Raw genomic sequence first — 18,191 nt, 5'->3', positions numbered from 1 at the left:
GTGCATCCTCGCCACCAACACGGCTCAGCTCCCTGTCACTGCTTGCTGTCCCCCACGCCCAGCACTGTTCTAAGGAACTGTCGCCAGCTCCCTAGACTGTGCCCTGCAGAGTACCACCTGCACGCACTGTCATGCCCTCAGTAGCCACCACTTGCAGAGGGTCCCCAGGTGCCAGGCCAGGCCTGCTGACAGCATCCTAGTAGTTCCTCACTCCACTGCTGAGGGACATCCTGTCTCCAGGACAGTGAAGTAGCTGCACCACATCTGCCCAGCTCCAGGCCCACCCGTCCCACCACAGGGCCCTTCTGCCTTCACATCTAGAGGGCTCTTCTCCCAGCCAACCATCCAACTCACTTCTGCTCTTCTTTCACAGCTCCCGCTCTTCCTCCTCCAGGAAGCCCTCCCTGACTACCCCAATGACCACACCCTGTGCCCAGCCCAGAATACTTGGTGTTTACCCCCAAAGCATCTACCGTGCTCCACTCTCATGATGTGCTCCAGGGGTCTGCCTAGTCCTGCCCGTACCCAGTGAGATGGTGGGTTCAAACTCACATTAACCTCTGTACCCTCCTCAGTGTCGAGCATGGGTTCTGGCAACACAGATCTTGTTTTTTGACCGGTGAGTCTAGCCAGGCATCAGCTTGATCCCTGCAACGCTCAAATTAACTCTACCTTTATTCCAGCCTGGAAGCCACAGCTCAAAGCCACCGAGGCACTTGCCTAAGGAAACAGTGAGTTAGCGGCAGGACCTGCGGGCGTCCTGGCTCAGAGGCCCCACCCTTATCCCCGGCCCTATACCCGACACCATAGGTGCGGGCATCCTGGCCCTGCTGACTGGTAACTGTCCCCTCACGCCAGCCAGGCCCCAACCTCTCCCGGGCCGTCCCAGGAGCCAGCTCCTCCGGGGCCCGAAAGACTCTGGTCACTACGGGCAGGGCGCCTCCTGGCCTCACACATCACGCCATGTCCCCGTTTTGAATGGCTCCTGCTGTCTATGGTGATGGTGTTTTAGAACTGGCATCAGTGACCCCCCCCCCATCTTAGACACATAAGCTGTTCCCCATTTTTGGCTCCTTCACCCGGTGCTGTGGTGAACGCCCTCACAGTTAGGCGTTGACTGACATCCTGATCATTCTCTTAGGATCAGCACCATCAGCATCCCCTCTCCTGGGTTCGTGCCTCTTCTAGACTTTAAACGCAATGTTCTCCAACGCATTTTTTTTCCTTTGGCTTTAAAACGTACCTTGGCTGGAAGACGAGTAAAAATGGGGAGAAGAAAGCCAGGGCTGGTAACTTCTTTCATGGCCTGAAAAGAGGGTCTAGCCCTGTGGCCCCATGGCCGTGCCGGATGCCATTGCAGGACACGGTCTCCGTGACAATATGAACTCCCGCATCTCCATGCTGCTTGGACCCCCTGACTTAACCCGATTCTCCCCGCTCTGTCTTACAGCGACATTACCCCTCCTGGAGAACCGCTGAACAAGAACAGCCGGCCCAAAGTGGCACCCCGCTTCCCCAAGCTGTCCCGGGGTCACCCCAGGGAGACACGCAACGTGGAGCCCCAGAGCGGCGACCTCTGACCTCGGCGGCATCCCAGGCTCGGGCCCTATGTGCTGCGCCAGCCGCCCCCACCCCGGAGTGACGACCCTGTCCGCCCGGTGAACCCCAGAGAGCACACCTTCCCCACCAGTCACATGACACCGATTAAACTGGGCAGTGTGAGAGCCGGGCGTCCTCGCTGGACGGACTCCGACCCGCGGGCGCCGCTCTCCCCTGGCCCTGCCCTGGGCAGCGAGGGCTTTCCGTCCCCCTTCCTCCAGCTCAGGGGCCAGCGGTGGGGTGGGCGCCAGGTCGGGCTCGGAGTGCCCTGGTGGAGATGCACAAGTCTGACGTTTCATTTGGTCAGAAGGTTCATTCAGAAACCACCTGTTGACTCTTCCCCACGTGGGAAGTCGAATGACTGTTACCCTTTTCTTTTTAATGAATGGCCTGCTGCAGCCCAGGGACGTGGAGGGTTTGGGTGGGGGGCTTGTTCCTTTCCAGGCCCTCCCCGCCAGCGGACAGTAGTTCCTGCTGCCATGCTTCATGGGGACAGCCCCATAGCTTTTGTGAGGAGGAGCCGTCAGTGATGCTGAACTGTGGTTCTTGGAGAACTTTCCCTACCTCCTTATGGTTCCTCCATTTAGGAACCCTGGGGCCACCCAGGCCCATGTGCACCTGGTGACCCTGGGCGGAGAGCCCTGGGTTAGCCAGGAATCGGTGGCCTGGGCCTCGACAGCCAAGAGGAGAGGCCTCAAGGCTGTGAGAGACTCCAGGAGGCACTACAGGGGGGCCTGGCGCCAGGGCTCTGTGGAGCTCAGCGTGGCTCTCGCTGAACTTGGACACAGCATCCACTCCACATAGATCGTGATTGTCCCCTAAAGACACAGATTTGCAACACAGCCTCCTCTCGTGGGAACAGGGCCCTGTGTGCCCCCGAGATGGATCCCTGCCGCCCCAGAGCCGGGCCCCTTGGCAGGTGGGGGCAGGAGGCCCCTGCGACACTCCCACGTCGGGTCGCCTCTCGGGCCCAGAGCTGTTCGGCCAGTTGTAACATCCAGAATCATGAAGTTGTCTCCCGCCCTGACAAGCGCTCCTGCAGTTATGAAGAGAGACATTTCCTGGGGGACACTGACTACATAGGAAGAAGTTTGACCCGAAGAGGCTAGAGTCGTAGGGGAATTAATGATGTAAACACAAGTGAAAGGTGGTCAATAGAAAGCTGACCGTGGGCTCTGCCCGGAACTGTTTCAACTCATCACCTTACAAGTTGGCGAGTGACCCTGGGTAAGCACTGAGCCCTTCCCCAGTGGAGAACTGGAAGGAATCTCCTGGAAGGAATACGCTGTGTGTTCCCCCGTCAGCCAGAGGGAAACTTGTCAGAGCAGTTAAGTAGAGCAGAAATGCCTTACGCACAGCCCTCCAGAGAATCGCGGAGGCCTGAGGAACTTCCGAGGGGACATTCTACCAGGTGAGCCGGACCCACGCGAGCGAAACGAGCCTGCCATTCTCCACGGATGGACGCAGGAGTGCGTGTGGCTGGGGCCCATTTGCCAAGGTATTTCCACTACACACACGCTCTGCTTGAATCCCAAGTCCCACGGTGCAGACTGGCCGTGAACACAGAGCCCTCCTCGGCCAAATCATCCTCCGCGGCCCTCTGAAAACTCCAGCTGCTCCAGAGCCCTGCCCCCACATTTGGGTCCTTCCACAATGGTCACTTTGACACCAGGTGGCGGGCTGGCCCAGCAGACTCTGCACCCAAGTTGTCGCCTCTCTGTTCGAGACACGGAACAGAACCCCCTGACGTTCCCAGGGCTCGAGGTTCTGATCAACCAGCCTTTTCTGGCACCTGATCTGCCAAAACACATCTGCGTGTGAATCTGACCTCACTTCCACCCGCCCCGCCAGGAACTGGCTCTGACATTCTGCGCAGGGAGTTAAACAGAGCGACCACAACAGAAGATGCCCAGAGCTATGGTGGACAAGCACATCTCAGCCTGTACTTACAGAGGAGAAACTCTGCCTGCCTCTCCATTTCTTAAAGATTATTCACAGAAAACTTGCCCTGATCTCCCAAAATGTGGACTGTAAGACCATGTTCTTGGGAACCCCTGGACCCTCCAGGCTGCTTGCTATCTGTACCCCCATTTTTGTCATCATGCAGAAACCTCGACCTGGTCTTCAGCACACAGACCCCTCCCTCGGATTTTAGCTCAGATTCGCACATGACATGCACATCACAGCACTGCCTCAAAGCCTTAACTTTGGAAGCCCACACATGTCCTGCAATGACTCAGTCCATCCAGCTGCTCAAAATACTCCCACCCAGCTCTCCACGGTGGCGGGGTGGACTTAGAAGGGGCAGAAGCCCCAGTTCCTCGAGAAAGAGAATAAAACGCCAAGGTCCAGGCTGAGATCTGGTGCACAAAATGCCACCCCCTGAGGATGTGTCATCGTCTGCCTTTCAACCCAGATCCAATTCAGAGGCTGAGATGTCCTCCACCCACCTCGAGCCACCACGGGGAGAGAGCCCCGTGGAAAGGACTAGTGGACGTTGCTTCTGTCTCCTTAAGCTGGTTAGAAGATTCTTTGGTGCCTCCAAAGTTGGCATCTGAGAGAGGAAATTCTCCCCTTTCAGAGAGGAGCCCCCAGCGCCACACCTGTACTAGAGGAAGAGTCTCCTCCGGGTCCCCCGCCACCGCCCAGCTGTCTGCTCAGGAGATGCGCCAGCAAGAAATGGGTAGCACCTCAGCAGGACCCATCTGCCATCATCTTGCTTGCTCCCCAACCCATGGAAAGCAGGGCTGGGCAGGGATGTCTCCCTGAAAAGAGAGGACCAACGCTCCCAGGAAGGGAGGTCGGAGGCTGGGAACCTGCTCAGCCACCCCTCCCGCAGCCAGACGGAGACTCCAGCCCTTCAGACCGGCTCCTGGCTACCCAGTGGTGGCTGTCAGTCCCCTGGTGGTCGCCTTTAGCACCATTACCAGGCCCATCCAGGCTTCCTGGTTACAAAAAGGAGCACCTGACTGAGCTGTAGAGACACAATACCACCTTGTGAGACCCCAAAGAGGCCGGAACGCTGAGAGGGAGGGACCTGGGCCCAGGTGTGTGGGCAGGGGCTTGTCACAGCGCAGGGCCCTGCTGCATGGCTCCGAGCCCATGAAGATGCGTTCTTTGATGACCACCGACTTCCCAGCAGTGCCAGGCTGGGCGGTGCCTTTAAAACAGGCGATCAAAGCTGTTTGCATCGTGGGGCTGATAATGCGGCACCAGGGCCTGGAGACTCAAGAATGCCCCCCCAGGTTTGGGGCCCAGGCCCTGGAGGGAAGACCAGCCGGCCTGCCCAGATAACATGAAGCAGCCACTTCTTCCGAGGCCCAGGACCAGAGCTCTGAGACCAGGGCGGGTCAGCGACCGCCTCTTTCTCTCGGTTCCTCCTGGGGCAATCTGCCCACCTGCTCGCCTTCATGTCGGGGTGCAGCCCAGGGACGCCAGCGGGCCCCCTTGTGTGGGGGCCAGGCCCTGGTCCCTGGGGTCCCGGCGGGCCTCTCCCAACCAGTCCCCTCCAGAACCCTTCCTCCATTCCTCAGCCTGGCAGGAGAGCCGCTCTCCTCCAAAGTCACCATCTTGCCTGGGCAGGTAGCCAAGACAGAGACCAGGCTGGACCTCAGCCGCAGCTGGACCTGCCGGAGAGCATCAGACTGGCTGATGGGCCTTCTAGAAGGAGCAGTCACGCTCAGCTCCCACCCCCAAGGCAATAATTGTTTTGACTGCGTCTCAGTGTTCCTCCTGGGGCACAGCCACACACACGCTGGGCCTTTGAGTCTGTGCCTCGGGGGACAGAGGGCACTACCGGCGAGCAGGCATCTGCTCACAGGTAGGGCTTTTGGCAATGATCGTTTTTCAAAATATGCCCATTGTTTCATTAAACCTGATGTTGGCTTCTCTGCTTGTTTGGCACCACTGTAGCACCGTATATTTTATCTAACATTCCTGTGCCAAACGTTCATGTTTTGATAACCTGTGATCTTGCTTGTCTCTAAACTAAAACTCCAGCTACTGGATCAACAGAAACGAGGGTGGAGGCTCGCGAGCTCCGTGCTCTGGGCAGGCCGGCGGCTCCCGAGACGCACCTGCTCAGTTGGCCGCCACCGCCGCCGCCGGGGTCCCGCCCCCTCCCTTCGGCCACGCCCATGGCCGTGGCCGGCCGGGTGTTGCTGCTTCTCAGTTCCCTCAAGGAGCCCTTACTTTCGTCTCTGAATCCTAACACCCACATTCAGTGTGTTTCCTTACCTACCCAGCTTCTAAAGAGAAGTTTAAAAAAAAATCCGGCTTCCCTGAAAGACAGTTGAGCCCACCGCAGTGATGAGCACCCTCCCCCCATAGAACATGCTGGATTCAGGGGTGTTTTGAGGTCCAGGGGTTCAGTGGCGCGTGAATGTTTTGCTGTCATCATTGAAAACCACTAGCTGCCCGCCCTGGCTCCCCCTTGCACCCAAATCCGGTCAGGTCTGCTTCCCGCCTTCGCCAGCTACAAGGCAGGAAGCCGCCACTCGAAGCCGCAGGGGAGGCACCTTGGCAAGAGCTGCAAGGGGGCCATGGAAGGGTACGAGATGGCGGCTCACATGTTTGCAGCCGGAGCTGTGAACCCCTCAGAGATGAGCTGGAGGGCGGGCGGTGCCAGCAGGGAGGGGGTGGTGGAGATAATTAGGACTTTTTGTTACCTAGGATTCATCCTAGAAGCCTCAGCTCCCCCAGCCCTGGCCCAGCCTGTTGGTAGAACACTTGGCTTAACTCACCAGATGCTGACTTCTTGCAGGAGGGGGTCTTTTGACTGCAGGTGCCACGGTGAGTCCCCTGCGGAGGCCCAGGGCCCAGCCGGAGTCACCCACGAGCGGGTCCCAGTGACTGCCGGGGGAGGTCACAGGGCGACACAGCTGGAGTCTAGTCCCGCGTCTGTATGTAAACGAGGCCCAGAAGCCTGCAGATTGGCTCTGAAACATGTAGTGTTATCTTAACCACCCTCTTCTGTTAAGGTTTACACGGTAGAATTTTTAAACAAATGTGTTTAATTTTCTAAAATCTCTTGTATTAAAATTTTCTTTTGGAATAATCTGTGGTAATTTTGTTACAATCTGGTTTGAGATACACCTCTTTACAGCGACAAAATAAAAACGGTGACATTTTATAAGTTAGATACTTGGTTAATGGTCTCTGTCTCAGTTCCTTTTCAGCAATTAGGGATCAGGTGAACTCCCAATATATACGCTGTGCAGACTCCCAGAAGGTCGCTCACCATTTCCCCCAGTCAGTTGCCCTGACTGGCCGAACATCAGTTTTATTTGAAGTGGAGCAAAGTCCTATTCTGAGTTACTAGGCAGGTCTGCATTAACTGGAGATGCAGAATCAAAACTCTGTACAGGAAAAAAGAACCCTCATTATAGGTTCCTATTCATTCCCTCAGAAACGGATAGTTATTGGACACCTACTGTATACCAGGTATCATGCCAGGCACTGAGCATACAGCAGTGACCAAGACAGAAAAGACCCCTGCCTTCTTGGGGTTACACTCCAAGTAAGGCAGAGTGACAATAAAATGTGACACAGACATTTTTTTAAGTCAGCCATCCAGCCAGTTACAGACCGCGGTGAGCACCGTGACGGAGTAAGCAGGGCTTAGAGAAACGATCTGCTTTAAACTGTCCAGGCCGGGGTTTCTCACCCTCAGCTGACACTGGGGGCTGGAGAATTCTGCACGGTGGGGACTGTCCCGTGCACTGTATAAGGGTCAGCATCACTGGCCTCTGTCCACTAGATGCCAGGAGAACCCATTCAGTTGTGACAACCAGAAACGTCTCCAGATGTGACCACATGCCCCAGGAGTGAGGAATGGTCCCCCCATTGGGAACCATGTGGCAAGACCAAGGGAGTCTCTTGGCAGAAGTGACCTTTCAGCTGTGACATGAAGGATGAGAAAAAAATGCCACACTGTCCCCACCCCAAAATTACACTGACTTAAAAATTCAGACCCTATAGCAAGGTATTTAACCTTTTAAACCTGATTATGATTACTAAGGAGAAAAAAAGCTCTCAGGATAAGAGCCCAGGCATAAGGTCAGTATATAAAAGTCGTAACATCTAATCCTGGGTGGATTCTGTCCAGGGTCCCACAAAGGGTGCCCTGCAGAGCCCTGAGCCCAGTGCCGGGGGAAGGCCACTGATAAAATGGGAGAAGGGGTGGGACCAACACTAGTTTTTGAGACGCGTGCATGGACAGCACTGCGCCCTGCACTGTGCAGCCTCCAGCTTGCTACTCCTCTGCCCGCCTGTACTGTGTATCCCGTACCTGAACAGATGACAAAACTAAGTACAGGTTGAATGTGGGCCCGGGGTCCCCCAGCCTCAAGGTGGGGGAGAAACAGAGGACTGTTCCATTGTGCCCACAGCCTGGGTGGTCTTAGCCACACTGATCTGTCCCAGTCTCCCCTCTCTCGCTCCCAGTATGTACTGAATAGACTTCCCGAAATCCTCGACCTGTCCTCAGTGAAGTCTCCCAGCTTCCCTGCCATCTCCAAGCCCAGCTGTCTCCCCAGGACAGTATTCACTTGAGCTTCCCGAGTAGAGGCTGTCTTTTTTATTCTCCCTCAATCCATATTCCTAATTCTCAATTCCCCTGCTTCAAGCTAATTTGCCTCTTTAAAAACATCAATTCCTCTGAAGCTCATGCCATCTCCCCTCTACACCTGGGCTTGGCCTCATCTGTTGACCTCCGAGCTGCTTCTCACTCACTGATGATTCCTGCCTCACTCCTGGGCCCCTCCGCGCACCCCAGCCGCACCCTACATTGTCTTGGCTCTGTGAGCGGCTCCCTCTGCAGGGCCTCCCCCCGTGCCACCTGCCGCTTTTCCAGACTGACGCCGCAGCGTTGCTGCACCACCTCCAGAACCCCGACTGCAGATTCTCCACACTGATCCTCTCTGCCCTCCCAGCACCTCACTCTAGTGCCCCCACAGCAACAACTCTTCAAATTCGTCAGGCCTGTAACCTGTCATCTTTTAAAACCCTGTCCTCCTTACATATTCTTGCCAAGCCCCCACCTTTCCCAGCATTGGTACCGAGGGTGGGGATGATAAATCACTCCCTTCCGCACATCCTTGATTCCCCTGCCCCTCTTTCACACTTGCTTGGCAAAAACCCAGCCATAGTCAGGCCCAATTAACAACCTAGTCTAAAAGCCAGTAATACTTGTAACTTTGGTTTGTAACTCCACATTTTGTTTTCTACATCATTTAAGAGACTAAAGCATTTAAAGGAATTATTAGTTTGTGGTTGGGGGCACACAATATACAAAGAGATATAAAAGAGTGGGGGTGGGGCTGTAAAGGAGCAGAGTTTTTGCATGTTACTAAAGTTAAGCTGATATAAATTCAAATTATTCAAAGTAATTTTAGGTGGTTAGATGTAATCATGATAATGACAAAGAAAACAGCTATGGAATATACACAAAAGGAAATGGGAAAGGAACCTGAACAATCATGACAAAAACAAAACTAAACACGGGGAATGAGGGCAAAAAAGCCATGAGGTAAACAGAAAACAAACAGCAAGTGACAGAATAAGTCCCTCCTTATCAGTAATTACTTTAAATGTAAATGGATTAAACTTTCCAATCAAGACAAAGACTGACAGAATGATCCAACTATATTTTGTCTACAAGAGAGTCACTTTAGATCCAAAGACACAAATAGACTGAAAATGAAAGCATGGAAAAAGATACTCCATGCAAATAGTAACGAAAAGAGAGTAGGAGTGGCTATACTAATAGCAGACAAAACAGATTTTAATGAAAGTTTCAATACAGCAAGAAGATAAAACACTTATAAACATTTATGCACCTAATAATAAATTATCAAAAAGTAGAAAGCAAAAACTGACAGAAGTGAAAGGAGATACAGACAGCTGTACAGTAATAGCTGGCCACTTCAATACCCTGTGCACAATAATGGGCAGAACAATCAGACGGAAGTAAGTAAACAGAGGATTTAACACAATAAACCAACTAAATCTAGCAGATGTGCACGGAGCATTCTACTCACAGCAGCAGCTCACACATGCTTCTCAAGTGCACGTGGAACATTTTCCGGGATGGACCATATGTTAGGCCACAGTTAAGTCTCAACAGATTTTAAAAGATAGATTTCATAGCAGAGTATCTTCTCCAACCATGACGTGATGAAGTGAGAAATCAAAACAGAAGGAAAAGGAAAATTCACAAATTTGTGTAAAATAAACACAAACAACTGATGGATCAAAGAAATCCCAAGGGAAATTAGAAACTACTTCAAGACAAATGAAAATGAAAACACAACAAACCAAAACCTATGGGACGCAGCAAAAGCAGTGCCAGGGGAAAGATTTATAGCTGTAAATGCTTATATTAAACAACTAGGAAGACCTAAAATCAGCACTCTAAGCTTACAACTTCAAGATTTAGAAAAAGAAGAATAAACTAAACTCGAAGTTAGCAGAAGGAGGGAAATAATGAAAATTAGAGCAGAGATAAACAAAATAGAGGACAGAAAAGCAACAGAGAAAATTAATGAAACTAAAAGTTGCCTCTTTGAAAAGAATGAAATTGACAAGCCTTTAGCTAGGTGAACTAAAGAAGAAAGAAGCCTCAAGTCAGTAAAATTAGAAATGAAAATGGGGCCATTACTACTGATCTGCAGAAATAAAAAGGATTATGAGCACCATGAACAGTTTTATGCCAACAACTTAGGTAACCTTGGAAGTGAACACATTTCCAGAAACACAAAGCCTATCAAGGCTGAATCAAAGAAATAGAAAATCTGAATAAATCTGTGTATAACTAGTAAGAAGACTGAATTAGGAATCAAAAATCTCCCTAAAAAGGAAAAGCCTAGAGCTGATGGCTTCCCTGGTGAATCCTGCCAAACATTTAAAGAACGAATGCCAATCCTCAAACTTTTCCAAAATGTTGAAGAGAGAACATTCTCACCCATTCTCTGAGGCCAGCATTTCCCTGATATGCCATGTGAACAGAACGAAGGGGAAGAAAATCACTTGATTATCTCAATAGATGCAGAAAAAGCATTTGACACAATTCAACACCCTTTCATAATAAAAAATACTCAACAAAGTAGGAATAGAAGGAATCTACCTCAACATAATAAAAATCATATATGGGGCAAAAAAAAAAATACAGCGAACATCATATATACTCATTGGTGAAAGACTGAAAGCCTTTCCTCTAAGAACAGGGACAAGACAAAGGGGTCCACTTTTGCCACTTCTGTTCAACATAGTACTGGCCAATTAGGCAAGGAACAAAAAAGCATTCAGATTGAAAAGGAAGGAGTAAAATCATCTCATTCATAGATGATAGGATCTTATATGTAGAAAACCCTAAAGATTCTGCAAAACAAAACAAAAATCCCACAACTGCTAGAGATAGTAAATGATTTCAGCAAAGCAGCAAGGTACAAAGTCAACACACAGAAACCAGCTGCATTTCTGTACACTAACAAGAAACAATCTGAAAGGAAAATTATGAAAATAGTTTAACTCACAATAGTATTAAAAAGAATAAAATACTTCGGTATTAACCAAAGAGGTAAAAGACTTGTACAGTAAACTACAAAACATTGTGAAAGAAATTAGAGAAGATATTAATAAAAGGAAGCATATACCATGTTCATGGATTAGAAAATTTAATATTGTTAAGATGTCAGTACCCAAAGCAATCAACTGATTCAACACAACCCCAATCAACCAATGACTTTTTTTTTTTTTTTTTTTTTTTTTTTTTTTTGCAGAAATAGAAAAACCCTTCTTAAAATTCATGTCGAAGTTCAGGAGACCCCAGCGATCTAAAGCAATCTTAAAGAATAACAAGGCTGGAGGACTCACATTTTTTTTTTATTTCAAAACTTTTAACAAAGCTGCAGTCATCAAAACAACTTGGTATTGCCATGAAGACAGACATAGAAAGTATAGCATGGAGAACCTAGAAATAAACCCTTGCATATATGATCAAATGATTTACTGACAAGGTTGCCTAGACCATTCAATGGAGAAAGGACAGTCTTTTAACAAATGGAAAAACTAGTCGTCCAAGTGCAAAAGGAAATTGAATTCTTACCTACCACCACATACAAAAAATTATCTCAAAATTGAATAGAGACCTAAATGAAAGACCTAAAACTATAAAACTCTTAAAACACAGGGGGGAAGCTTCACAACATTGGATTTGGCGATGATTTCTTGAATCTGACACCAAAGGCCCAGGCAACAAAAGAAAAAACAGACAAATTAGACTTACGAAAAATTTTTAAATTCTGTACATCAAAAGACAATACCAACAGAATAAAAACAAAGCAACCCAAGGAATGGAATAAAATACTAGCAAATCAAATTTCTGATAAGAGATTAATATCCAGAATATAGAGAGGACTCCTAAAACTCAATAACAACAACAAAACCAATTCAAAAATAGTCTTGAATAGACATTTCTCCTAAGAAGATATACAAATGACCAAAAAGGACACAAAAAGATGCTCAATACCAGTAATCATTAAGAAAATGCAAGTCAAAACTATAATGAGATACCACCTCATTCCCATTAGGATGGTTACTATTTAAAAAAAAACAGGCAAAATAATAAGTGTTGGTGACAATGCAGAGAAATTGGAAACTTTGTGTGTTGTTGGTGGGAACGTAAAACAGTACAGCTACTGTGAAAAACAGTATGGTGGTTCCTCAAAAAATGAAGCAGAGTTACCATACGATGCAACAACTCCACTTCTGGATCTATATCCAAAAGAATTAAAAGCAGGGTCTTGAAGACACGTTTGTACACCCATGTTCATGGCAGCATTGTTCAGAGTAGCTAAAATGTGAAAGCAACCCAAGTGTCCATTGACAGATGAAGGGTTAAGTAAAATGTAGTATCAACACGCAATGGATGGAGTCCAGCCTGAAAAAGGAAGGAAATTCTGACATCCTACAAATGGACAAACCATGAAGACATTATGCCAAGTGAAATAAGCCAGACACGAGAGGACAAATATTGAATAATTCCACTTACACGAGGTACTTAGTATAGTGAAATCCACAGGGAAAAAGTAGAATGGCGGTTGCCAGAGCAGGGGAAGTGGGGTTGAGGGGTTATTTTTCAATGGGTCCAGACCTTTAGGATGCAGGATGATGGAGAAGCTCTGGAGGCCGATGGGGGTGATGGTCGCACAACAATGTGGAGGAATTTCATGCCACCGAGCTGCACACTTAGGAATGGTTAAGATGGTAAATTTGATGTTATATGTACCTTCTCACAATTAAAATAATTATCCTGATTTCCTAGAAGAGATTATTAAAGCCCAGAGGAATGAGGTAGCTTGCCCAAGTGGGTATGGCTTTTATGCATCATTGCTGGGGATACAAACCCAAGTTCGTCCACGCCCAAATGTTAGCTCTGTTCACTTAAGGGCATTAAAAGAATAATGGAAGAAAACTTGAATGAAAATCCACTAATGTGTGGATTTTTCTATCCTGCACCAACATGGATCTCTGTGCCACTAGTTTGGACTTCAAAGTCTGACGATTTCAAGTCAGTATAATGGAAAAACTCATAACAGAAACATGTCTAATGGGCTGTGTAAAGACTGCTTTAAAGAGGTAGACTTTGTGATTAAACAGAAGTGAGTGGCTCTCGATCAAGAAGACTGTTGGAAAATTATTACTCAAGCTGGGGCTTGGACCAAATGACTTCTAAAATCCAGGCAAACTTCATTTTATCATGCTTCACAGATACCGCATTTTTTACAAATTGAAGGTTTGTGGCAACTCTGCATTGTCAGATCACAGCATTTTTTTTTTAGCAAGGAAGTATTTTTTAATTAAGGTATGTACATTTTTTTAGACATAATGCTATTGTACACTTAGACTACAGAATACTGCCTTTAACACCTTTATTGTGGTAGAATTCCTGTAAGCTACACAAATGCCAGATGTACAATCTGATGAACTTTGATAAATGTATACTACACTATGCTGACTTTTATATGCACCGGGAAGCCAAAAAAATCACGTGACTAGCTGTATTGCTGTGGCCTGCCACTATTCTAACCGCCCAGGGGGAAGGGAGACAGGCATGTCCTGGGGGCCAGAGTGCCAAGTAAGGAATGAGAGGCAAAGCTGGTTCCTCTGAGAAGCCAGCCCTACCATCAAGGAGTGAAGAAAGGAGCCGTTGAGCACCTATGATGAAAAGGCATTGACCACCGTAAGGCAGGGACCTGCATGCCAGCTCTGCCACCTCCTGTGTGACCATGGGCATGTCCCTTGACCTCTCTGGGCCTCAGTTTCCCCATCTGTAAAATGAAAGTAAAAGCACACCTTCCTTCTGGGTCAGTGGGTTGAGTGAGTTAAGTACACACAGCCCTTCGAGCGCCGCCCCTCGCGGGTGTCTCCAGCACCTGCCGCCCGCGTGTGCAGCATCTCACATTCATTTCCCGTTCCTTGTTTATCACGCATCTTCCCCCAGGCTGCATGTTCTGGGTGCACATTTGTTTCTCACCTTCTCTGCCCTGAACCCGATGCTCAGTGAGATGCCCCCGGCACGTTCTGGGAGCAAGAACATTTTGCGAAGTGAATGCACCAGCAAATCATGTCACCAGCTTCTTATTTCAAATCCTCACCATCCCAGGAGGCAGAGATAACGGTCATCCCCATCCCACCACCAGGGGAAGGGAGGCGCCCTGCAAACCAAACCACCCTGAGGAAGCTCAGCCAAGGTCCTGGAAGGACAGGGACTGAGACTCACGCAGATGCCTGAGCAGACAGAGATGGTCCTTCCTGTCCCCTTGGCATGGAGCCTAAGCAGCCCCGTCAGAGCACCCCTCAGAGGAAACAGGCCCAGAGAGGGGTGGGGACACGCGCAAGGCCACACAGCACTGAAGGCCGACTTAAACTGAAGCACAACCAGTTGGTGGTGGAGGGGCTGCTGTGTCCAGGCCGCACCTGTGCCCAGACTCCCTCCCCGAGGATGGTGGGTGCGTGGAAATAATGAGATCTACCTCCATGGGTCTTTTCCAGAGGGGGTGAAAAAAAGAACTGGCTCTTTTTGCATTGTCATTCCATGAACATTCGAATTCTCCGTTATCTGTCTGCCTGCTGTGTCTCCTGTCTCTCGCTGTCTCCTAAGCACGATAATGATCACTTCCTGTTCTGTGTCTTTATGTGATCAGATCAGAGTTTTCTGGGTAAGAGCTATATGTGCAGGATTTTTAATCTGTACACTCCTCCTTCCCGGGGATGGCCTGACAGCTGTCACCCCAGGACACTACTAGCTGGGGCTGTGGTGCAGAGAGGCCACTCTCCGCCTCAGGAACACCCTTGTTGTCCCCATCACTGTGGGGGACAGGGCATCACTGGCGATAAGAACGGGGACCACCCAAAGCTGACAGCCCTGGGGGCCAGGCTCCTGGCCCCTCGAGGGGCAGCCTGTGCAGGGGCTTTGTGGGATCTGACACCATCAGTGCTGCCAGCATCCGGCCCTCGGCTCCTGGTCTCCTGTGAGTGATGCTCAAAACCCCACCATCTGCATCCCAGGACCCTCAGTTGCCGTCACTTGGAGGGTCTGCTGAGCCCCAGCTGCCGGGCCTGGATGAGGCCCGAGGACGTGCATCTGTAACGAGCTCCCCAGGCAGTCCGACCCTGACGTCTCGCGGGCCCCGTGCGGGTTCAGGTGTCTTCAGTGCATCCTTGCGCTGTTGTCTCAAGGCTCTAAAGACCTCTTTCAGGTGTGGCCACAGACAATACCGCACCCCTCCCCTCGCCCCTTGCCTGCCTGCAGTGGGGGACAGTGGCCTTGGGGACCTGAACTCGGGTGGCTGGTGAGGGCAGAGCCCATGAGTGAGCATGTGCCAGAGGTGAGCGGGAACCTCACCAAGCCAGCAGGCAGGTTGTCACCTGGCAAAGAGCAGGCGATCAGTAAGTACTCTTCGGATGGACTGGATGGTGGGAGGAAAGACAGGAAGGAGGAGGGGCCCAGGGAGGCACAGGAGCATCAAGGTCAAGGCCAGAAGGGCCCCTGAGACATCGTCCGGGACGGAGGGGAGCATCCGCCTCTGAGGCCTGTCAGCTCTCGGGCACGTGACGGAGGGCCGGGGGCCAGGGATCACTGAAGTGTCAGGGGCAGCAGCCACTGAGGTCGGATTGCAGTGCCTGTGCCCTCCGCCCTCCCCCCCCCCGCCCCTTCAGAGGTTGCTGACCTAGCCTGGGCTCTGGAGACGAGGATGACTGTGTCCAATACGGAGAAATCACTCTGTGCCAGGCATGCGCTGCAGGCTTCACATTCATTATCTCCAGATCCTCCCACATCCCGGCGGGCAGGATCCCTGTGATCAGACAGCTTGGGGAACTTGCTTGAGGCCACCTGGCTGGTGAGAGCGAAGGCCAGGACTGAAACACAGGGCTAGAATCTCTAAAGCTGGTGTTTGCATCTGGAGACACACTGACAGTCCCATGAATCCCCTCTGGTATGTGTCCCCCCACCCCCACCTCGTCTCACCCCTTCCACTTCTCTCCACCCACCTTCCTCATTGTCCTGTGACTCCAGTGTGCCAAGCCCTTCCTTACCCCAGTCCCTTTGCACATGCTGATCCCCCCACCTAGATCGTTCTTCCTGCCTTCTCTGCCCGACTCACTCATTCTTTGGGTCCAACTTAAATATCACTTCCCCAGAGAAGCCTTTCCTGACCTCCTGGTCTGCCATCATCCCCTCTCCATCAGTCTCTCCTAGTATATATGGTTCCTTAAATATTTATTTGCAAGTGTGCTTGCTTGTGATAGCAGCTACCACTGTTCTGGAGGGAATGGACCATTTGGTTTTATGCACCACTGCATCCTCATTGCTGGGACGTAGCAGAGATCTACTGAGCATCTGCTAAGTTAATGAATAGTTAAGTAAATGAATGAATGATCACTTTTTAAAATGGAAATATAGTCAGTTTACAATGTTGTGTTAGTTTCTGGTGTACAGCATAGTGATTCAGTTATTTTTTTTTCATATTCTTTATTATAGGTTATTATAAGATATTGAACATATTACCCTGTGCTCTACAGTAGGACCTTGTTGTTTATCTATTTTATACATAGTGGTATCTGCAAATCCCAAAGTCTCAATTTACCCCCTGCCCCCTTTTTCTCCCCTGTACCCTCAGTAACCATCAATTTGCTTTCTACGTCTGTGAGTCTGTCTCTATTTTGTAAATAAGTTCCTCTGTGGGTTATCTCCTGGTTAAAAGGCACGATTATCTACCTTCATCTATGAGATTTCTCTGAAAAGCTAGCCAAGAGGCTGATTGGACCTTGGCCGTAAACTGTAATAGCCCAGAGAGTAAAGGCTCTGATTTATGTCTTACTGATCAGTGCACCCCAGCTCCTGCCTGGCCCCCAAGCAGGTGCTCTGTGAATGGGGGTGATGCATTGGTTTGCTCAGGTTTGCCCATCTTTAGACACCCAACTCAGCTGTCTATGAACCCTGAACTGGGGATGGGGTGCATGCAGGCCCCAAACACATCCCTGGGACCGTGCGACCTCAGTTTACCCTCATCCCTAAGGGGTGCTCCACAGACTGTCTCCAAGGACGGGGCTCCCTGGATTCTGTGCCAGGGCGTGGGGGTGGGGGTCTGTGTCTGCTGCAGGGTGGGTCTCTAGAAAAGTTCTTTTTGTGGTGATTGAACCCAGCCAGGAAGAGGAAGGTGAAGGCTGGATCAGCCCAGAAGCTGAACGTTTTCTGATGCTGAATGCTGGAAGAGCTTTTTTATCCTTTGAAAAAGAGAAGTGTTTCCCTGTCCCACTTGAAATGAATTAGGTGAATCTGAGTAGGTTGCTTTGTCAAGGTACAAGAACATGTGGAAAATAATTCTGATTTATCTCTGCCATACAACTGCTATGTCTCAAAACCCATCTTTTTTTTTTTTCCTGTTGTTACTGTAACTTGCATTTCTGTTTGTGTGTTTGATGCGGCCACAGATGCAGCTGGGACATCTGTCTCCTCCTCCACTTTGAAACCTCTCAGTGTTAGAGAATCAAGAGTGGGTACCAGCCTCTTCTTTTTTGTCTACGCTCACCCTAGAGGATCTCATGCATTGATCACCATCTATACACTCACGATGCCCCAGTTTATTCATGCGGTCTCCTGCGGGCATGTCTAATTGGCATCTCGAACTAAATGTGCCCCAAATGGGACCCTGAGGCCTCCCCGGACTCACTCCTCCTCATCTCCCTTCAAGGTGAAGGGCGCCTCCCCTGCAGCTGTTCAGGCTAAGACTTGAGTCACACTTGACTCAACTCCCCTTCCATCACTCTTCTCCCACTACATTCATCATATCAGAAAGTCCTTAAATACTCCAGTCAGAAGTTCTTAGCAGCACTATTTACAATAGCCAAGACATGGAAGCAACCTAAATGTCCATTGACAGATGATGGATAAAGAAGCTGTGGTATATTTATACAATGGAATCCTACTCAGCCGTAAGAAAGAATAAAATAATGCCACTTGCAGCAACATGAGTGGACCTAGAGATGATCATACTAAGTGAAGTCAGACAGAGGAAGACAAATGCATG

At 49.7% G+C, this 18,191-nt stretch overlaps 2 protein-coding genes across 5 annotated transcripts in view; one reads left to right on the top strand and one right to left on the bottom strand.

Annotated features, from left to right (window-relative positions):
* SNX29 (sorting nexin 29) overlaps nucleotides 1–6,737 on the top strand; it is a 591,891-nt gene extending 585,154 nt beyond the window's left edge. For all 4 annotated transcript variants that reach the window (XM_064478172.1, XM_010980034.3, XM_031433266.2 and 1 more), the window contains one exon: nucleotides 1,451–6,737. In XM_064478172.1, coding sequence (XP_064334242.1) covers nucleotides 1,451–1,580 — 130 coding nt within the window. In that variant the 3' untranslated portion in view covers nucleotides 1,581–6,737. The remainder of the gene's footprint in view (nucleotides 1–1,450) is intronic.
* CPPED1 (calcineurin like phosphoesterase domain containing 1) overlaps nucleotides 1–18,191 on the bottom strand; it is a 182,282-nt gene that overhangs the window by 3,752 nt on the left and 160,339 nt on the right. The gene's annotated exons all lie outside the window — the stretch shown is intronic.

Source organism: Camelus dromedarius, chromosome 24, assembly GCF_036321535.1.
Source record: "Camelus dromedarius isolate mCamDro1 chromosome 24, mCamDro1.pat, whole genome shotgun sequence".
Classification (NCBI taxonomy): Eukaryota; Metazoa; Chordata; class Mammalia; order Artiodactyla; family Camelidae; genus Camelus; species Camelus dromedarius.
This window is presented reverse-complemented; position numbering and strand designations above follow the sequence as displayed.